This window comes from Manduca sexta, chromosome 18, assembly GCF_014839805.1.
Source record: "Manduca sexta isolate Smith_Timp_Sample1 chromosome 18, JHU_Msex_v1.0, whole genome shotgun sequence".
In the NCBI taxonomy this organism is placed as follows: Eukaryota; Metazoa; Arthropoda; class Insecta; order Lepidoptera; family Sphingidae; genus Manduca; species Manduca sexta.
Window position 1 is genome coordinate 12,722,837 of NC_051132.1, and position 19,278 is coordinate 12,742,114.

General features: G+C 37.8%; 1 protein-coding gene across 1 annotated transcript in view; it reads right to left on the reverse strand.

Annotated features, from left to right (window-relative positions):
• Nucleotides 1-3,484: 3,484 nt before the first annotated feature.
• The window catches only part of LOC115444504 (talin-1), an 82,967-nt gene continuing 67,173 nt past the window's right edge, over nucleotides 3,485-19,278 (reverse strand). The window contains 12 exon segments of the mRNA XM_037440143.1: nucleotides 3,485-8,404; nucleotides 8,407-8,522; nucleotides 9,396-9,593; nucleotides 11,733-11,768; nucleotides 13,120-13,299; nucleotides 13,603-14,081; nucleotides 14,194-14,403; nucleotides 14,710-14,829; nucleotides 15,587-15,717; nucleotides 16,126-16,333; nucleotides 16,661-16,846; nucleotides 17,095-17,211. Coding sequence (XP_037296040.1) covers nucleotides 7,560-8,404; nucleotides 8,407-8,522; nucleotides 9,396-9,593; nucleotides 11,733-11,768; nucleotides 13,120-13,299; nucleotides 13,603-14,081; nucleotides 14,194-14,403; nucleotides 14,710-14,829; nucleotides 15,587-15,717; nucleotides 16,126-16,333; nucleotides 16,661-16,846; nucleotides 17,095-17,211 — 2,826 coding nt within the window. The 3' untranslated portion in view covers nucleotides 3,485-7,559.

Genomic DNA, 19,278 nt, shown 5'->3' on the forward strand with positions numbered 1-19,278 from the left:
TTTTATTATAAAATGCAGACTTATTTTGGCTCAAAAGCACTGTGGCTATAAGCCTTAGAGAGTTTATTAAACTCTACCGTCACCGAAAAGGAAATAACGTCACGTAAACGGACGACAACGATATGTCGTGTCGTTTCGAAATCGGTCCGATAAATGTTTATCTGTGTTGGTGGCAATAGAAAAGGCCGTTATTAGAAATAATTGAACGTTGAACTACGGTGGTAAATTGGATATTATTATTTTATTAAAAGCCAATACGGGAAATATGGTGAAATTTTTAAAGATATTTTTAGGAGATCATGCTTGTATTACATGCTCGCTCAAAAGTCAACGCACTTGTATTTGTTTTGTATTTTGCTTTATTAAGAGAAAAACAAATGTACGAATCGCTACCAATATCATTATGTTTATAAATATTTAGAACTAATTTATTTTTTGAATGATCAAAAAATGAAAATGTGTATGTATAATATAAAGTTTAATTGAAGTGTCATATGCTGCTCGATAAATAGACGAGTTTGTTGGGAAACACGTAACTTTTATATTTATATGTTTTTACAGACTCAAATTTGACGCGCGTCCTATCATATTCGACATTTTCATGCGCACGGTCATGCTTTTAGCGTCATGTATCGCGTCGAAGTTGTCGAGTAAATACCTAGGATTCAGCCACCTACATAATATTTAGTGAAATAATTGATTGGTAGCGATGGTGCACTTGCCAATATATCGGTGCATTAACATGTTCGTGTTATCAGTTGTAATGTGGTTTTATGTTTTAGGCTCTGCAAATCAAGTTTGGATCCTATTTTATTTAACTATCAAGTATATCTATTACCTACAGGATTGTAAGCTCTCTCAAATCTCTGACCAGTCTGAAGTTAGCTACCTCAGTCGCCTTCTTGCTGTATTTTCGTCTCTGGAAGGTGACGTCACTCGTGACTAACTTCATGCCGTAGAGATCTATTATGAACCTCTTTAGTTGTATTACTGAGAGATTGATAAAAATGAACTATACTTAAATAATTGTCAGAACGTAAAATCACATTGAAACTGATTATAGCTGTAAGCCAGTACATATTGTATTCTAGTGTAAGCTGAATAGATAGTAGAGATGTGTGTTAGTGCGTCTGAGATGTTGTCTACTTCACCCCAAGAAGGCATATTGGTAAAGATCTTGCAAACAACACATATTTAAAAGTTGTTTGTAATTCGTTTTACATTGCCAGACTACAATAATTATAATAACTTTTTGCACGAAAATATTATTCGTTTTCGATTATAGATTTCAAACAGCTGTAAAACAATATTATTATAGTTGCAAAAAGTATTTTTTTCTATTTACAACACAGTTAAATGTTACACACATTTACTGGATGAGTTTATTATATATATATTCTTTGACTTCCTACCAGTAGTTACTGATGCATCATATTGTACTTCAATCCACAATCTGACCAAACACTGCACGGGGTGGATGTAATAACATCTCAAGATACAAGTTGTAACGAGTGAATAATGTAAAATGTGTATGTGTGTGTGTAGCGTGTTAGCGTGTAGAGATAGCGCGAGAGTGTGGGGTCAGCACCATTCACCGTTCCGTTGGCGTCGCGTCAGATGATCTTATTTTTGGATAAAGTATTCTTAAACGCCTATAACGAATTTGCCAAAAAATGTGTGTATAGTAGAACGCAACTAACTTCACGTCTCGACAATGCAACTATTCACTCACTTGTGGTTATAAAAAAACTGTAATGAAACATAATGCTTTTATTTTTATTGACACGAAACGGTTTATATTACCGATTGCCTAGATATCCTCTTTTCATCTGCATTTGATCATCATTGGCCATGTTAATAATACTCGATGGTATTCTATAAGCATATTTGCATAAGCTAGTAATCAAAGATTGCCAAGCCCTTAAGTTAATTGCGTCCTACTATACTATTTATTTACAAATAAATTTTGTGGACACTTAACTCAAAATAATCATACTATTCACACCTTTCTTTTCTCTCTATATTTTTCATAATTTTGTTTATAGTTATTGCCTATTTCGATAAATAAGTATATTGTTTAAGCACAAAGTTCCTTGAGAATCTCCACTCGCTTACTTTGATTCCATTAATCTAAGTCTAAAAGCCATCCATTGCCTTACTGGTTGGTTACTGTCAAAACTTCTAGAATCTTAGTAGTATCACAAAAATGCTTTGTTTTATATTCTCGAATTTACCGGTCACAGAAAAATAATTAGATGTTACTAAAGACCAAACTAGATATGACGACTAGATACCTTAAAATGTATTGCATCGTTAGTAAGTGATTCTTAATTTCTATAACAGAATACAAAAGGTATTAAACTAAATCCAGAAGGTATAAGAATATTGGTGAATGTATCGGCGCGTACCTTGCACACTGGCTCAATGCGCAAAACACTACGTTTCATTATTTAGCGACATGATTTTAATCTGATGCTGTAACGTCTAAATTAATGACGAGCAAGCAATATTTATATACCGGTATTTTTATCTGAAGATGAGTTATGTGACGATGCAATAAGGTAAAATAGCCTTTTATCGGTCGACTTTTCTCACAATATTGGTTCAGATACAAAATGTCTCAGTCGTTATATCTGTTTGGTATCCGATGTTTGCGCGAGGCGTGGCCTCCACTGATCACGTTGTAGATGTAAGCAATAGCTCGCACACGATGGCGATGTTGTTCTTTTGCCGACTGATTTACATCGTAATCACGTATTTGTATTTTTTTGTTAATAAACACGATGTATAAATATTAAAATTGGTTTTATTTGTTTTTTATGGAAACTGCGTTTTTTAATTATTCATATACATACTCACGACATTTATCACCGAAAAGGTAGGCATTTCCTTTCCGTTGTGTGTATTCCGACCCATGATCTGATAGAGAACGAGCCTAACTAACACCATATCGGGCACAAATCCAGACCGCGGGCTAATATTATCAGAACCCAAGACCTCGGCTTTGCGCTAGTGCCGTGGTGCCACTACTCCACCGAGACAGAATAAAATACGAAAAATACTAAAGTATAGCTTTTATTAAAATTTATGGAATAGTCTATTTGTACTTTAGTCTAGAGTACATATCATTGAAAGCGATACTGGGCCATTGGCCAGTGCATTTTATTTAATTGATTTAATTGCTAAGCAAAATGGGGTTTGAATTATTCATTGAGAGAGCGCCATTAGAAGTCTGTTATAAAATCACCAACCAACCACCAACTGTCTCAGTCATTTATATTATTGTAATAGAAGGAGCGCAAACGTGTACGATGTAAGGAATTGTCAATTGTGTTACCGACTTTTTGTAGGAATAGACTATTTCTTTGTTGGTCCTAAATCGTTTTGACAATACCTCAAGTGATTACCTCAAAGTTGACCCTCAGAGTGACTTGGTTCTATAGACCAAACTGATTTTATGCGTAGTTGTAAAATAAAACACGAGTTATAAATTAGTGAATTTATATTTCAGATGTAAGTCGTACCATACAATGCCCCGTAAGTGACGAATTATTAGTTTAGCTACCGACGACGAACCAAATAAAATCTCGCAAAATTATAACAACGAACAAAATGTCACGACATCTGAACGCGACCTCGCTCTCAAACATAACGATACACTTCCAAGTTTAACTGAGACGCGACGAGTAATATGCTTGGCTCTCTCACTCTAAACAGTACAACTTTGAATCACAAAGTTCTGCATGGAAGTGTTCAGTGCTCGACAGCTGAGTTTTCAAACGATTAGAATTATTTTATTTCTTGTGTTTTCATTTTCCCATGATCAATATGTTTGAGAGGACGTCGCCAAAACAATAAAAATTAGTTAAAGTTATTTGGTATATAATATGAGATTTTAGTTTCTACACTTAACTCCTAGTATATGCATATCAAAACACATTAAATATCAATTATACATTTGTTCGTACACAAGCACTTATAGACAAAATACGCTGTTTGACAAAATCTCAATTTATTTCTACATGTCTCTTGTAAAGGGAATGTGACTTAAGTGACCAGGGGTGGGTCAATATTGACCCATTTATTTTATGTTGTAATAGAGTCGTTTGCATGGCTTTAGTTGTTATAATGTACTTCAAAGTTCAGCTAGAACTGTCACGATAGTCTAAAATGAACCGACTAACAGTAATTTTCATAAATGCACAGTTGAGATATTTGCCAAACAACGCATAAATTGTACATTATTATTTATTAATAAGACACGGCTTTTATCGAGAAATACATAGTTATATCTATACGATTATAATAACACTACACAGTATAACATGTATATAATTGAAGAGTACATAAGTGTTCAATGGCAGACACTACTCTATACAAAGTTATAATTTATGTTTCGAAATATCGAGTCACTCATCGCTCGTACGAACAAGCGCTTATTTTACAACTGCCATTGAAAACTAGAGTGAATTCTTAGTTAGAATTTAATTATATAAAATACATTATGAAAGACGATTTATAAGTAAAATATATTATAGGTTATTTGCAAATACGCTGAATAAAAAACAGTTCCATCGATTGTTCATATTTGGATCGACTAAGATGGAGGTTCTTCCAATGTCACTCCTATTAATTTGAAGTGATTAAAGTACGGGTAATGTACGAGGCGTTTGTGCTTTGTAAGTTGAAATCATATATTTATTTTTAATTACGATCAATACAACTTGTCCTTACTAAAATCGACAGAGATTTTTTTCACAGCGTATTCACAAAAGATATTAAAAAATACTACGTCGTACATCTGTACGTAAGCTAATCTATCAGAATTGGTGTCATATACCTCCAGTGGACGTGACGCTTGCGCGGGCTCATTAACACTACATAAATACTCAAAGCTGCTTAAGGCACGTGTAAGGTAGGTGGTGACACACGAAATATACATTTTTTCTTACTTAAAGGCCACTTAATAAACTGTGCTTTAACGACCGCTAACCTAACGACTATGTTGCAGTGTGTCCTTTTAAAAAGCTGTCTTAAAACTAAGTCTAATTCTGGGTCTTAATTGACCCGAAGTGTACGAGTACATAGTCAACTAATCGTGAGTCACCATCTACTACGAAGAAAGATTGCATCGCGAATATACTTTTAACCGATAACAAAATATCTATTTTCGGTGGGAATTACATCGTTTTTGGAATACATAGTGAAATTTCTAGAATATTGAAATTCCTTATTTTTTACTTTATGGTACAAATACTAATTTCAAATCTATGAAACGAAATAATTTAGATTTTAATAATTCAAGTTTTGTACGAATATTCGGAGCAATCTTTCAATAGCTACAATATATAACATTGAATTTTAAACGGTATATTTCATACGCGTCTCCAACAACTCAATGCGTGACAAGAAACACAATCTCGTTCACTGCACGTGACTCCTGTAGTCTCGCTACGTTTCTACAACAAAATAATGTTTTTATACATCTGTGCAGTAACAATAGGTTATAAATTTAAAATTTAAGAATAGTGAGAGGCAATTCACTTTTCATTTAATTTTTTTTTTTTTTATTAATCACCATTCTTAAAAGGNGNTTATTTTTTATTCAACNNTAGCAATAAAANANATTTANTAAAGTGATCGAAAACAGCGCGGCTCGAAGGACCGCTGTACTTAACGCTTGTATATTCGTTGCTTCACACGTTTCACTTAAAACTACACAATTAGTAAATATTTATCTTCATTAATTGCACCAGACCATCACTACAGCATCTCATGACGTTCTCGTGTTGACTGGAGTCAGATTTGAAACGTATAGTTAGCTGCTTTGAAATAATTTCTTCGAGACAATGATCATTTATAGTTTAGACGCTAATGCGATCAAAGTTTTTTTTTCACCAGAATGTCACGAAATACATCTTTTTAAATTTGAATTCTGAAACACTCCAAAATTTGTACTTGTAGCTGTAAGTTTCAAAATATTTTTCGAAATACGGACGGTATTATGTTGCTAATTGTAAATATTATTGATTTTGGAGCGTTAAAGAATTCTATACATTATCCAGTAAACAATTCGTAAATGGCACACGATTTTATATATAAAAATGTGAAAACTCATCTTATTTTTTTTAGAATTTAATAATTTTAGTTTTTTATATATTTATTACTAGAGTGGGTAGGGTGAGACAGAGATTCGAAATCTTTAAATGTAATGTTAATTTTTTTTTTATAATTATAAATTGACGATGGTTTCTGTTCATTTTACTATTTTCTATTGTCCAAAGTGTTAGATTTCCGCACACAACCCACACTAATATAATTTATTTCAAGGCAACTATAAACGTTTAGATACACCCTTATTTAATTACAGATTTTACTTAGTTTAATACAGCTGACTCTCCTTCTAGAAATATATCTTTAATGCCTAAGTTATTTGCAGTTCACATCGTCTTATATTATTAAAGATGGAAACCATGTGTTGGTGTACGTGGCGAGATCTAAACGTTTATATAAAGTTAGAAGGCACTCTGGAAATAAAATTCCTATACAATTATGGCACACTTGGCGGATTCAACGTTCAGTGAAAGGCAACATTATAAGGTCCCCCCTGGGGTTAGCACTTTGTGAATATAATTGGGAATTCAACTATCGTGTGAGTCATCTATCATCATCATCATGTATTTTTAATATTCGGCGATTTTTAATATCAATATCGTTCATAAAATTTTATATAAGCTACCTTCATAATGATTTATATGAAAGAAACTTTCAAATAAATTTCATATTTCGCCTGTTTATTTGTGGCATCAATTATATTTGAAAATAAAAAAGGAGATCTTTTGTTTAAAGTTGCCCATTTACTGGCAGTTATAACATTTTATCATTTTGCATAAAATATTAAAGGTTTGATTTACTTGTTTAAACTCTATCGGACCCACTGTAGCTGGTAAGTGATGTCTCACCCACACGATAGTTTTCAGCAAAAAACAAGTTCTTATTTTAATATCGATAAAATAAAAACTTGAACTTCACGTCATCCCTATATTTTTATAGAATTCATAATATCAAAACTTCCATATAATCTCTAAGGCCAAATGTAGACACCGCGTTCACTATAAATAAATAAATTTAGCACCTTTTAGACATTTTCGTACACTTACTACTTTCATTTTCTACTAAATTGGTAGAAAGTTATGGTAGAAATCCAACATCATAATATAAATACTTCTACATTTTAGTTCATATTTAAATTCTCACAAAAATCACTTAACAGAAAATAGTCTATGTTAAACACTAATGCGCGTATTTAAAATATTTATGATAAATGTTGCCATAAATGACACAGCGTTTTCTACTAAAAAGTCTACACTGTTTAATTTTAATAACTTACTCTCTGTGTCACCTGCGGGATCATTTACCTACTCTATACAGAATTCCGCCGCATAAATATTAAAAAAGCTCGAAGTGGCAGTCGACACTGTCAACATGTTGCCCTTCCATTACCTTGTTAGTGTCAGGAAGCGCACACGACAGCGACAAAGCGAGATGATGCAAACCTTTTAGAAGTTGCCGAACTTCTTGGTGACCGTCGAGCTTGTCTCGGACTTGTGCGAGCTGGTCATCACCGACTTCCTCTCGATGGTCTCCGACGTGATCGTCTGCTTGGAGAACTTCTTGTCCAAACTGTCGATCTCCTTGGACAGTTCTGGTTTCTTCACTTTGGTTACGTTGGTGGTGCTCTGGTAATCCGATGACTGGAAGTCGGAGGGTCTCATGAAGGAGCGGCTGGTATCCGAACTCATCTTGGACTCCAGGGTGTTGAACCTGGAATCCAGGGTGCTGTATTTTGACTCGTTGTCGAACGACTTGGACAACTCGTCGATGCCCTCCAACTTGATGGGCTCGTACTTGGTGCTCGTGCTAGTCATGTTCACCGGTGACGAGCTATAGATCTTCGTTGTGGTGATCTTCTGCGTTCCGTTCGGAATTTCCTTCACTTCTGTCGTGGTCTCCTCCATGTAGTTCGGGCCTCCGTAGCTTTGAACGTCCTTGCCGTAAGGCGATGAGATCCTGTCGTAATCTGGAGTGACTGCCTTCACTAGCTCCGTGGATGTGTGCTTGTAGTCATTCCTGTCGAACTTGGGAGTCGATGTGAAGGGAGACTTGACCTCTTGTCGCACTTCAGTCTTCGTGAACTCTGTTTTAGGGTAGCTCTGGTAGGACTCGCTCTTGACGGAGTACTCAGAGTGCTTGGTGCCGCCTGGTATCGCCTCAGTGGACTTTTGGTGCTCACTGAAGGTCTGTCCAACACCATCGAAAGGCGGTTTCTTCAACGAAAAGTAGATCGGTTCAGGTTTTTCATCGAACTTCAGTTCTCTGGCGTTGAACTTGGGGCTCAGGGGTGTCTTGGGGCATCATATTCGTACTTCTCCTGTTTGAATTGGTACTGGTTCGATTCTTTTCGCTCTGTCTTCGCGTATTCGTTAACGGGTCGCGGCGTGTCGTACAGGCGGGTCTCGTAGCTGTGGAAGTGTGTTTATTGTTAGTCTATCGTCAAGGGAGCGAGGTGGCCCGTTACCAATGGAATGAGAGAAGTACCCACACCATGCGTCATGCAGCACAACAGTTATTCACAGTTAGCCGAGCGTAAAGTTAGGTGGTGATTTAGTGCTACACTGATTTACCCTGTTCCACGTCACACCCACCAGGCGGCGCTGGACCTGCGTGGTGGGATTGGTCCACACCCCCCGTTGAAGGGGAAAGCTATTTCCCAGCAGTGGGACGGCGAGGCTAAGTTAGTAAGTTCGTCTGTTTTCGTGAACTGTAACCACCCGAGTGCGACCGGGCGATGAAACTAGTTCTATTTCTAACGTCTGTAGTGAAAAACCCATATTAAATTCGGGAAACTTTTTGTGAATAATGTTATTATATCCCATGTTTTTGAGACATATTACATAGTTGGAAATTCTGTTTTGATTTTTCAATCATATCCCTGACAATTGCTTAAATGTACTACGAAAATCTACGGCCATCAGGTTTCGTCTAGTACAGAGATAACCTTAAAACAAGAATTATATTTAGTTTATTTTTGCTTCTTGCGGTTAAATTGATAGTCCATTATTACTAATACCCCCAAAATATTGTGAACAAACAGAACTGAGAACTCGAGGTCTAATCTTACTCACATAAAGCATGTTCCCCAACACTGGGTCAAATAAGACCCACACAAAGCATATCCCATCTAACACTGGGTCAAATGTGACCCATAAAAGCGTATACCCCTATACCCTAAAATGAGTGTCGTCCATGAACATACAGTGAACGTACAAGAGAATGTGCCGGAAGATGTAAGAGGCACAAACGAACCCATGTCCAAAGACTAGTTGTCCTCGTACTTTAACAGCGAGACGCGGCGCGGCGGCGGCGGCGGCGGCCTCTCGCGCTTGTAGTATATCCGCTGGGCGGCGTGGGGCGCGTCCGGCGCGTCCGACGTGGCGGGCGCCGCCGGACCCGACTCCGATACCAAATACGCCGTGCGCACCTCGGGCAGGTCGAGCGACCGCACCACCACTGACTCCTCGCTCATGCTCGTCCTAGCGTTACACCACCCGCATGCACGTTACCGAGCCATTGGCGTCACTGCTCGCCGGGAGCGGCAGCGGGGGTCGCGCCCCCCATGCGCACACTGCGTTTGTTTAGTTAAGCACGCATATTAATGTGTTATTACTACGGAGTTAGATTACTAAGAATAACAAGTATGGTTTTATAGTATATTGTAGGGATTACAACAGGATGGGGGGCTAGACCCACGTTACGAGTTTCTAGTCACGCCAATGGATAAAGAAGATATTAAACGAAACTAACAGGAGACGCGAGCGTGTGTCACAAGTAGCCACGAGTTTATGCAGCGGTGTTAGACACTCAACAGTCACTTATCATGTAAGTAATATAAGGACTAATGTTTCTATCTTTAGATATATTTATAGCACAAATAACAGCGACATTTTGACGGATTATTTACAAAATGTCGTAGTTACTAGTTCCAAAGCTATCCAACGATGGAAAAATTAGTCCTACAAGCGATAAGAGATGCGATATTAATAAGTGAAATAGAAGATCATTACTGTCCAAGAGTAAAATCTATATTATATTATTACGAAAAAAATTGTTAACAACCATGATATTTTCTTTTCAATTTATTTTTATTTTATATTAAAAGTAGATAATGAATAACGGCAATTAGTGACGCTATAAATAGCTTTATTTATAAAAAAAAATGTGTCTTCTACTTTTAGACTATTTGCTATTAGGTTGAAAAGTATCAAAATGACGATTATTTAAAACAAAAATGTTTATAAGGAAATCTATACTATTATATAAAGCTGAAGAGTTTGTTTGTTTGTTTGTTTGTTTGTTTGTTTGTTTGTTTGAACGCGCTAATCTCAGGAACTACCGGTCCAAACTGAAAAATTCTTTTTGCGTTGGATAGCCCTTTGTTCGTGGAGTGCTATAGGCTATATATCATCACGCTATACCCAATAGGAGCGGGGCAGTAATGGCTAATCTCAGGAACTACCGGTCCAAACTGAAAAATTCTTTTTGCGTTGGATAGCCCTTTGTTCGTGGAGTGCTATAGGCTATATATTATCACGCTATACCCAATAGGAGCGGGGCAGTAATGGCTAATCTCAGGAACTACCGGTCCAAACTGAAAAAATCTTTTTGCGTTGGATAGCCCTTTATTCGTGGAGTGCTATAGGCTATATATCATCATGCTATGACCAATAGGAGCGGAGCAGTAATGAAACATGTTGCAAAATCGGGGAAAATTATGAGTTTTGAGAGCTTCCGTTGCCTGCGCTGCGTAAACGGTTAAAGTTATGCAACAATGATGTATGACGGGATTGTTTCACTTAAAAGTTCTAAATAATATAACAAAAGTCCCCCGCTGCATCTGTCTGCCTTAACGTGTTAAACTCAAAAACTACCTAACGTATTAAGATGAAATTTGGTATGGAGACAGTTTGAGACCCTGGGAAGAACTTGGCTCCCGGAAAACTACTATTTTTATAACGGAAAACTTTAGCCTGAAAAACTTTATAACGCGGGCGGAGCCGCGAGCAAAAGCTAGTATAATAATATATTCCAATAATCGGTTACTCTGAAAAGCAATAATTTTCTAGTTAATTGTCTATATTGAATGCGTATCTGACGTCACGCGCGCGTCTCCTTAAGTTAGTAAAAGGGCCTTAGACTGCATCCAAAAGTTACCGCATCGAATTTTTTGAAGATTCAATTATTGCTATCGACTGAAAATCCGGCTGGAAGGACCAAAACGATTTGATTGGTTATTTAAGGTTCAATCCACTTGGTCATTTTGGACTCTAATTAATGCATGGATAAAATACTTGGCCAGTATTTTTCATTATGAAACAAAAGGCAATGCATTCAATTCTTACTTTTGGAGCAATGTTTGTGTGATGCGCAAATGTTGGCATAGTCTCTCACAACTGACACAAGAATTACATTGCTAACATATTTAATACATAGATAGATATACGTGACGCGGCAACTTTTGAAACCAATCCGCGGCAAAAACAACAAAGCATAGTATATGTATAATTAGCACCGGTATGCACAGAACGATGTCGTGTCGCGCAACATTCGGGCAAGCGTCGCGTCATTTACAAAGAGTACGGTATTCGACAAGCCATACACGCGGCCTCACTTACTTAGCTCTCATCGTTCTGTCATTAGATGTCGTTTCTCTGCAAACGAAATATTAATTCAGAAAATAATAGACATTATGGACATTCGAGAATGTCCATCTGTTATAGACGAGTAAGCTGGTATATAGGATCCGGTCTGCGGATTTTATTGAGAAGAGTGCACAGACTTGCAATAAACATTAACGGCTGATTTACATAAACGATCTCAATCTTAATCTTCAATCCGATCCCAGAAATAAACCAATCAAAATAACGCATTTGTAAGCGTGTCAAAAATATCTGTGTTCCGATTGGTTCATTATGATGGATAGAAAAATTTACTCAGATCGTTTATTGAAAGCGGCGGTAATTAAACAATATAATAATACTTAACTGTATTTTCTAGTTTTATGGTATTTATTATATAAAATAAAAATATTGTTAACCGTTAACTGTTATTGAAAGTCCGTGGATACAACTACACCACAGGCAGATATAGGTTATGAAGTATATTTTAGTATTTGCCTGGCTAGTGGCTAGACAACAACTTCACTATGACAGCCATGCATACTATTTCAAGTGGGTAATGCTCTACTTTATATTCTGTGATATTCAAAATTAAACTTCATTATTTTATGTAATGCTAAAGAAATTAAATTCGATATTATACATAATATATAAACCCATAAATGTATATACAATATAGTTTATTCATTTAACTTCAAAGTTAAGAAAAATTTCATTTAATATTTGTGTTCTATATTTTTTTTCGTTTTTCAAAGTTCCTTTACCGGTGGTGATCAGTTATTTAAACGTAATTGGAATTTAATACTTGAGTAATTATTCCATAGCATTACAATACACAATGAAGTTCAAGGTAGGTACACAGGAATCGTACCTTGGTCGGAGGCGCGTCGCTCCGCAACATGTACTAAACTAATGTATAACTATAGTATATAGGCACGTGTCATAAGTGATTGCTGAAGGCACTTGTTTCATCTTTACCGTCCAACGCAGCGTGGAAGAGAAGCGGGGATCGTTAGTTCACCTTCATTTCGTATGTATGACATTTGTGTGTATTTTTATGTAGGTTTTTTAACTTGATAGGGCTTGCTTCTCTCAGAGGGGGTTAAGTCAGTCGTAAAATCATTTCTATTTCATGTGTATTAAAGCATGTTCTGCCATGAGACTACGACTAGATATAATTTTTATCATTACTTAATTATCTTATATTGCTAGTTCAAAAAGGATGCACACCTTATAAGGCGCATACATTGATAAACCATTTTAATTCAGCCCATCTAATTTTAGCTACCTCTAGGTTCATTTCTTCGATACAAATCTATTTCTCATTACTTCGTAGATGTGTTTGTGTAGTGTCATACATACACCGCGTGGTGTGTGAGCTCACCGAGTGGTGAATCCCTCGTAGTTCTGCTTGGGCGTGTCGTCCTGCGGCCGGAAGCTGGAGAAGGTGGGGCTGGTGGCGCTGGCGGTGCTGTACTGCTTCTCGTCGCGCGAGAACGACTGCGAGTAGCCGTTGGACGGGCCGTAGCCCGGCGATGGGGACGGGTTTTGGGCGAAGCCGGGGCTATGACAAATAATATTGTTATAGTTTTACGATCCTATTGGAATTTATTTATTGGTATGACTTGTGCAATGGAATGGATGGAAGATAGATCGAAGGATTGATTTGCTATCGATACAAATTTTGAAAGAAGAATCCTCATGACTGAAATGACATGAAATTTTAAATAAGGTACCTATTACTATTCAATTAGAAAGTATACACAATATTGTGAAGCTTAAATATAGATCATACTTAATAACAGAGAATATAAACTCTAGATTAATTATTAATATTCATTAGATAGGGCGGGGTGATTTTACTGACCTCTTAGGCGGCGGGCTGGTGGCGAAGTTGGTCTGCGTGGTGGTGTTGAGCGGCGCGCCGTGTATGGACTGGTTGAGCTGCGACACGTGCGAGCTGATGTTGGTGACGTTGGCGTTGTGCTGCGCCGAGTACGTGCTGTTGGGGCTGTACGTCGTGTTGAAGCTCGTCGGCGACTTGAACCGCGGCGGCTCCTCGTCGCTCGCGGCGCTGCTGTCCTTCAGCCTGTACTTCGCTTGGCGTATGGCTGATAGTCTGCCTCTGGCTTCCTCCAGCTCTCGTTCGATGCGCAGCACCTCGGTCCTGGCGTCGATCTCCTGCGCAATGCCGCCCACCATGCGCCGGTTGAGGACCAGGCTGCGTTCCTCCTCGCAGCAGATGGCGTCTCTGGCGGCACGCACCAGGTTGTCCGTGGAGCGGATGACCTCAGCTCCAGCCGCTTGGAGACGGGCCGTGCTCTCTGATGATGGTTCTGCTTTGACCTGGAATAGTGAGGAGTAAGGGTATAAGTATGTATACGGATTTTCCGCAACGCACACTCCAGTCGGGTATATAGTATTAGTAGCGTTATCATTAAATGTTGGTGTGTATTACCTTGCAGGCGACGAGCAGCTGCGCGGTGGAGGAGGCGACCTGCCTGGCGCTGGAGATGAGGCGCTCCTCGGAGGCGGCGCCGTGCACGAGCGCGTTGGCGGCCTCCACCAGCGAGTGCGCCGCCGCCGCCACCAGCCGCGCCGCCGACACCAGCCCCTCCGACCACTGCCCGTCGTCCGACGACGACGTGGGCCGCCGCGCCACCTTGCCCTGCACACGCACGCACCGTGAGCCACGCACTTCATTACTAATTGTTCTAATTTAAAAATATAAAAATCCCATCACTGCTCGAAAGATAACCTTGGAATATAGCATAGTTTTAGATTCGATATGTGATACTTGTAGAGATTTAAAAGACAACAGATAGATTACATAGAAGACGATTTATGACAGGACAACATAAGCTCCACCAATTAATTATATACAATTCCTTAACAAACCATCTGTAAAAATGAGAACAAATGTAAATGTTTTATAAAAGCCATCTAGCGAGTGAATCTTGACCATTAAACTCACCTGGTCGATCAGCTCCCTCTGCGCGGCGGAAGCTGCCCGCACCAGCGCCGATGTAGCCGTGATGATGGACTTGGCCGCTTCCAAGATCATCTCGTCGAAATTCAGGCTCTCGTCCGCCTCCTGGGCAATAAACAAGTTATATATATCATAATGTATACTGAACGATTAATAAAAGTAAATACGATAAATAAATATTTTCAAATGAACAAGAATTCACAGGTTACACAAAAATAAGCGTCAAATATAAGTTTTGACTAACGTCCGTTTTTAATTAACGATCCCAATCCTAATCTTCGATCCAATCCTCGAAATAGACCAATGAAAATACTTCATTAATAAACATGTCAAACAACATAAAATTGCATCTCTGAATGGATTTAAAAAAAAGTTTGGGATTTTTAAATGAAAACAATAATAAATTGCACGTTTTGATTGCTATGAAGTTACCATCAGGAGCATAAATCATTTCATCAAGTAATAAAATTACTTCTTAATTATTGTTCTTTGCTTCATTATTTTCTGATCTCTTGAGGTGACTGTGCCGCGGTCGATGGGTAATATGTTTGATTCCTGGGTGATACTAAAAAACAACCAAGAATATCAAACATATCTCATCGACACTAACGGCTTTTCTTCGCATCTTCGCCTTCGTTCTTCTATCTTCTTAGGTTGCATTCAACAAAGTGCTTCATGTTCTGTTTGGATAGATTGACAGTAAAGACTGATATTTTTTTGATAAATAAAATTTACAATACTCTTAATACAAATGTGATACATTAGCAGATAAATAACAATATTTTTAAGTATACTAACTAAAATAAGTGTTGTGTATGTAAATTTAATTCTAGACGTTATAATATAAAATAGGGCTCCGTACCTGAACCTTGACGGTCTTCCTGGGCCGCAGCGAGTCGAGTTTCTTGGCGGCGGCGTCGATGGACGCTGCGGCGCCCAGCAGCTCGTTCTCTGCGATGACGGTGGGGTCGTCCGGGTCCACCCAGTCCGAGCCTGCGGGACACATTAGAATTTTATTATTATTTAAGACAAAGAAAAAATATATGTAAACAAAAGACTAACGAAAAGTACTATTGGCAATGTTATCACATCGACAATTTTTTCTAGGCAACCTTTTGTTATATACGGAATAAAGTTTTATGGATTTGGCTCAAAAAGCGTCATATGAAAAAACAATAACTATACACTAATTTAAAATTTAGAAACGAGCAACAATGTTAAGAGTTGACCATCACAAGTAAAGAAAGATACTGAACGCATGAAATTACAGCAAAACTGTAATGGTATGTCGACTTTCAATTTAATCAACATGAGCAACTGCCACTCCTTTTCGACCAACGAAGGTGACTACAGCAGCGTAGTAAACAAGGTAAATGTGTAGAGTGTAGAGCATGAGGTGACCTTTGAGCAGCTCGGCGGTGGCGATGATGTCGGCGACGGTGTGCGCCACGCGGCGCGACAGGTCGGGGAACTGCTGGCGCGCGGCCACGTCGGCGCCGGCCGCCTGCAGCACGGCCTGCAGCAGCGCGCGGTACGCCTCGGCCGCCGCGCGCCCGCACTGCAGCGCGCGCGCCTGCAGCTCCGCAGACTCCGCCGCGTGCGCCGCCGCCTGCGCAGGGAGTGCAACTTATACTCGATTCATACAACATAACAAAATCTAATATTATTGATAATTAAATGGATAGTGTTAACAGTACTTGACCCAACATTTAATAACAATTGCCAGTGACATGGTATATGTTCTGACTCTTTAAAGACACACGAATCTTTGTTATGTTATCGATAACTTTAAAATATGAATATCGATTGCTTCATAAACTATATTTACTATTTTTTCACATATACTCGAAAACAAAACCTTCACGATTCAAAGAAACCAGATTTTTGTAACATCCTATATATAATAACCGGTAAATATTTCTATACAGTAACTCACCTTGCAAGCGACCAGCAGGTCGACTACAGTCTTCCTTCCAAGGTTGGCAGCGGCTGTCAGTTGGTCTTGTTTGTTGGCGTTGCCAGCAGCCACCACCTTCGCGGTGGCCACCGTCATCTGACGAGTGCAACGGATCAGCTCCTCAGGAGTCGCAGAAGATTTGGGCGTGGATGGCGACATCAGAACCTAAGAGAATAAAAAAAAAAATATAGCACAATAAAGTAATTGTCTTAGAAACCTATATATTTTATAAGTGAGGCAACAACAAAAAAAATCCTATATGCTTTTATTATGCTCCTTGCAATATTTTCAAAATGTGTGCATAATCTTTACAACCTACATAAGATTCCTCTGATAATGAGTTCATTGATAGGGATCAGTAACCATCTAGGAACAACTTACTTCATCTGTCATAATAATATTTTTCAATTTACCTCAATCTCCTGAGATATGGCTTCGATGGTGGACTCTAACGCCCTGGTGCCTCTGGTGTGCTCGTCCTCCACGGCCTTGACGGTCTTCAGCAGTGACGTCACGTTGGTCACCATCACCTGCAACCGACAGACGGTGAGCACAACGCAACACTACCTCGTGAACAAAGCGGTGACTGTTAGGTTATGAAAGGAATTTTAGATGATATGCGGCTTTGTAAATGTGGTAATATGTTATCATAAAAAAAAAGAAAAAAAATTTTTTTTTTTCATATTTCCACATTCACTTCGTCCGTAACAGTTCCTAACAAGATGAACAACCCATAATATCGCATGAAAACACATAAAAATTGTTCACACTCAGCGTCAGGTTTGGTCACACACAGCCAAGTGACGTCAAAGACCGCGTTACACGTATAATTAATAACAACATATGTGACGGCAAATATATCACCCAAATATTTTAAGCACGACGTAAAATACAAAAAAGTTATCATATTTTTTGACTGCACATAGCTGAACATGACCAAAGCTGTGTTGTAATTATTGCTGTTAGAGAAAACGCATTAATCACTAAAGCTTCGGGTTGTCCAGCTCGGTAATGGACACCACAGCGTGTCGACGACGAAAGCCATGCGACGGTAACCCACAAGCTTTCTGAAAAACATGGCGTCGGTGGGGGTGGCCAACAATGTTTTGAGAAGGGAGAGGGGGGCTAGTCCCAGTTGTGATACTATTTTAGAAGTGATTAAATAAAAAATACACAAAATTTATATTTCAAAGTCACTTCTTTTATTCTACTTTTATTCTACTATTATAGTGAAAAGAGCTATAAAGAATGAGGTATTTGATTTTTTTTATTATCTAGATCGTTTTTGGCCACCTCCCATATTACCGATGAAACTTTGATGACTTCCCGGAGATGACAAGTGGTCTTCATTGAAGATGCATGTTTTTTAATCTGTGTATAACATGTAACAGGCAAGTGACAATTCCAGTGCACACTCATGAAATATGTCCCATAATCATATAAAAGATCTTATTATCCTAGTATTTTTAGTAATATTATTATATTTTGCCTTTAACCTATTAAGTGAATAATATGTGGTAATTTCACTGCACTTATATCCTCGAAAATACGATGATAAGTATAATATAACCTATAAAAATATTACATCCTTAAACCTCAATAAAATACTTAAAAATATGAAAAAGTCATCCACAATGAAGTTCACTTAGAACTCTGCCAACCCTCGCAAAACACCACGTGAATATAAATATAATATAAACATATAAAATATGTGATTTGTCAATATTGGACTTTGATGAGCGACGGATTTGAAAAATATAAGGTTGATCGTCCACCGCGCCGAAACTACACGCGTGTTGTGTTATACTAAGGTAAACCGGGTTATACTAAGGTAAACAATATATTGAAAGGACGTTATGCAGGAAAAGACATGGGATGTAGTGAATGTTGCGGACTTTGGGAGTTTCATAAAAAAAACTTCGTCACTATTTAACATTAATTAATATTATACAATTATTTTTTAAATGAAATACAGTATTTCTTGTATTAATATCACGATCGATGTCCACGGAGTATCGTTCGTGTAAAAAAAAAAGAAAAAATAATAAAAGAACGTCCACTCTTAACAACCTATCTATTACAACATTTTCCGAATTCAATATCTCCACACAAAGCTAAATACAATAAATAACAATATTATAAAAGTGTATAATGAACTAATCACAAACACCGTTTCCCAAACCATGGCTGTGCTAAAAGTCGGCGGCTTCGACAGGCTTTCAAGCCGCGACTCGGCGTGCGGTGCGGTGGATGATCACCCTTAAGCTTGTGATCTGTTATTCACTCGGTGGCAAGCTTGAGAAGCGACTTCTTTATGATAATGGCCCATTAAAATGTTCGGTGCTTTAGTATTGTTGAAGTTCAATATCAATTTTAAATTTATAATATTTGAGACGGTAATCCAAAATAACAAATAAATTTTTGATTAAAGAAAGTTTTGCAACGCTTATAATTATATTTTTAATATAATTCGAAATAACAAAAAAACTTTTTCAAACTTTTATCTTTTTTTTTACGTAACAAACATAGAATTAAAATTGTATTTAATCGTAACCTCAACAAATACCAAATGACCGTTCAATTTTGAATTTTGTGAA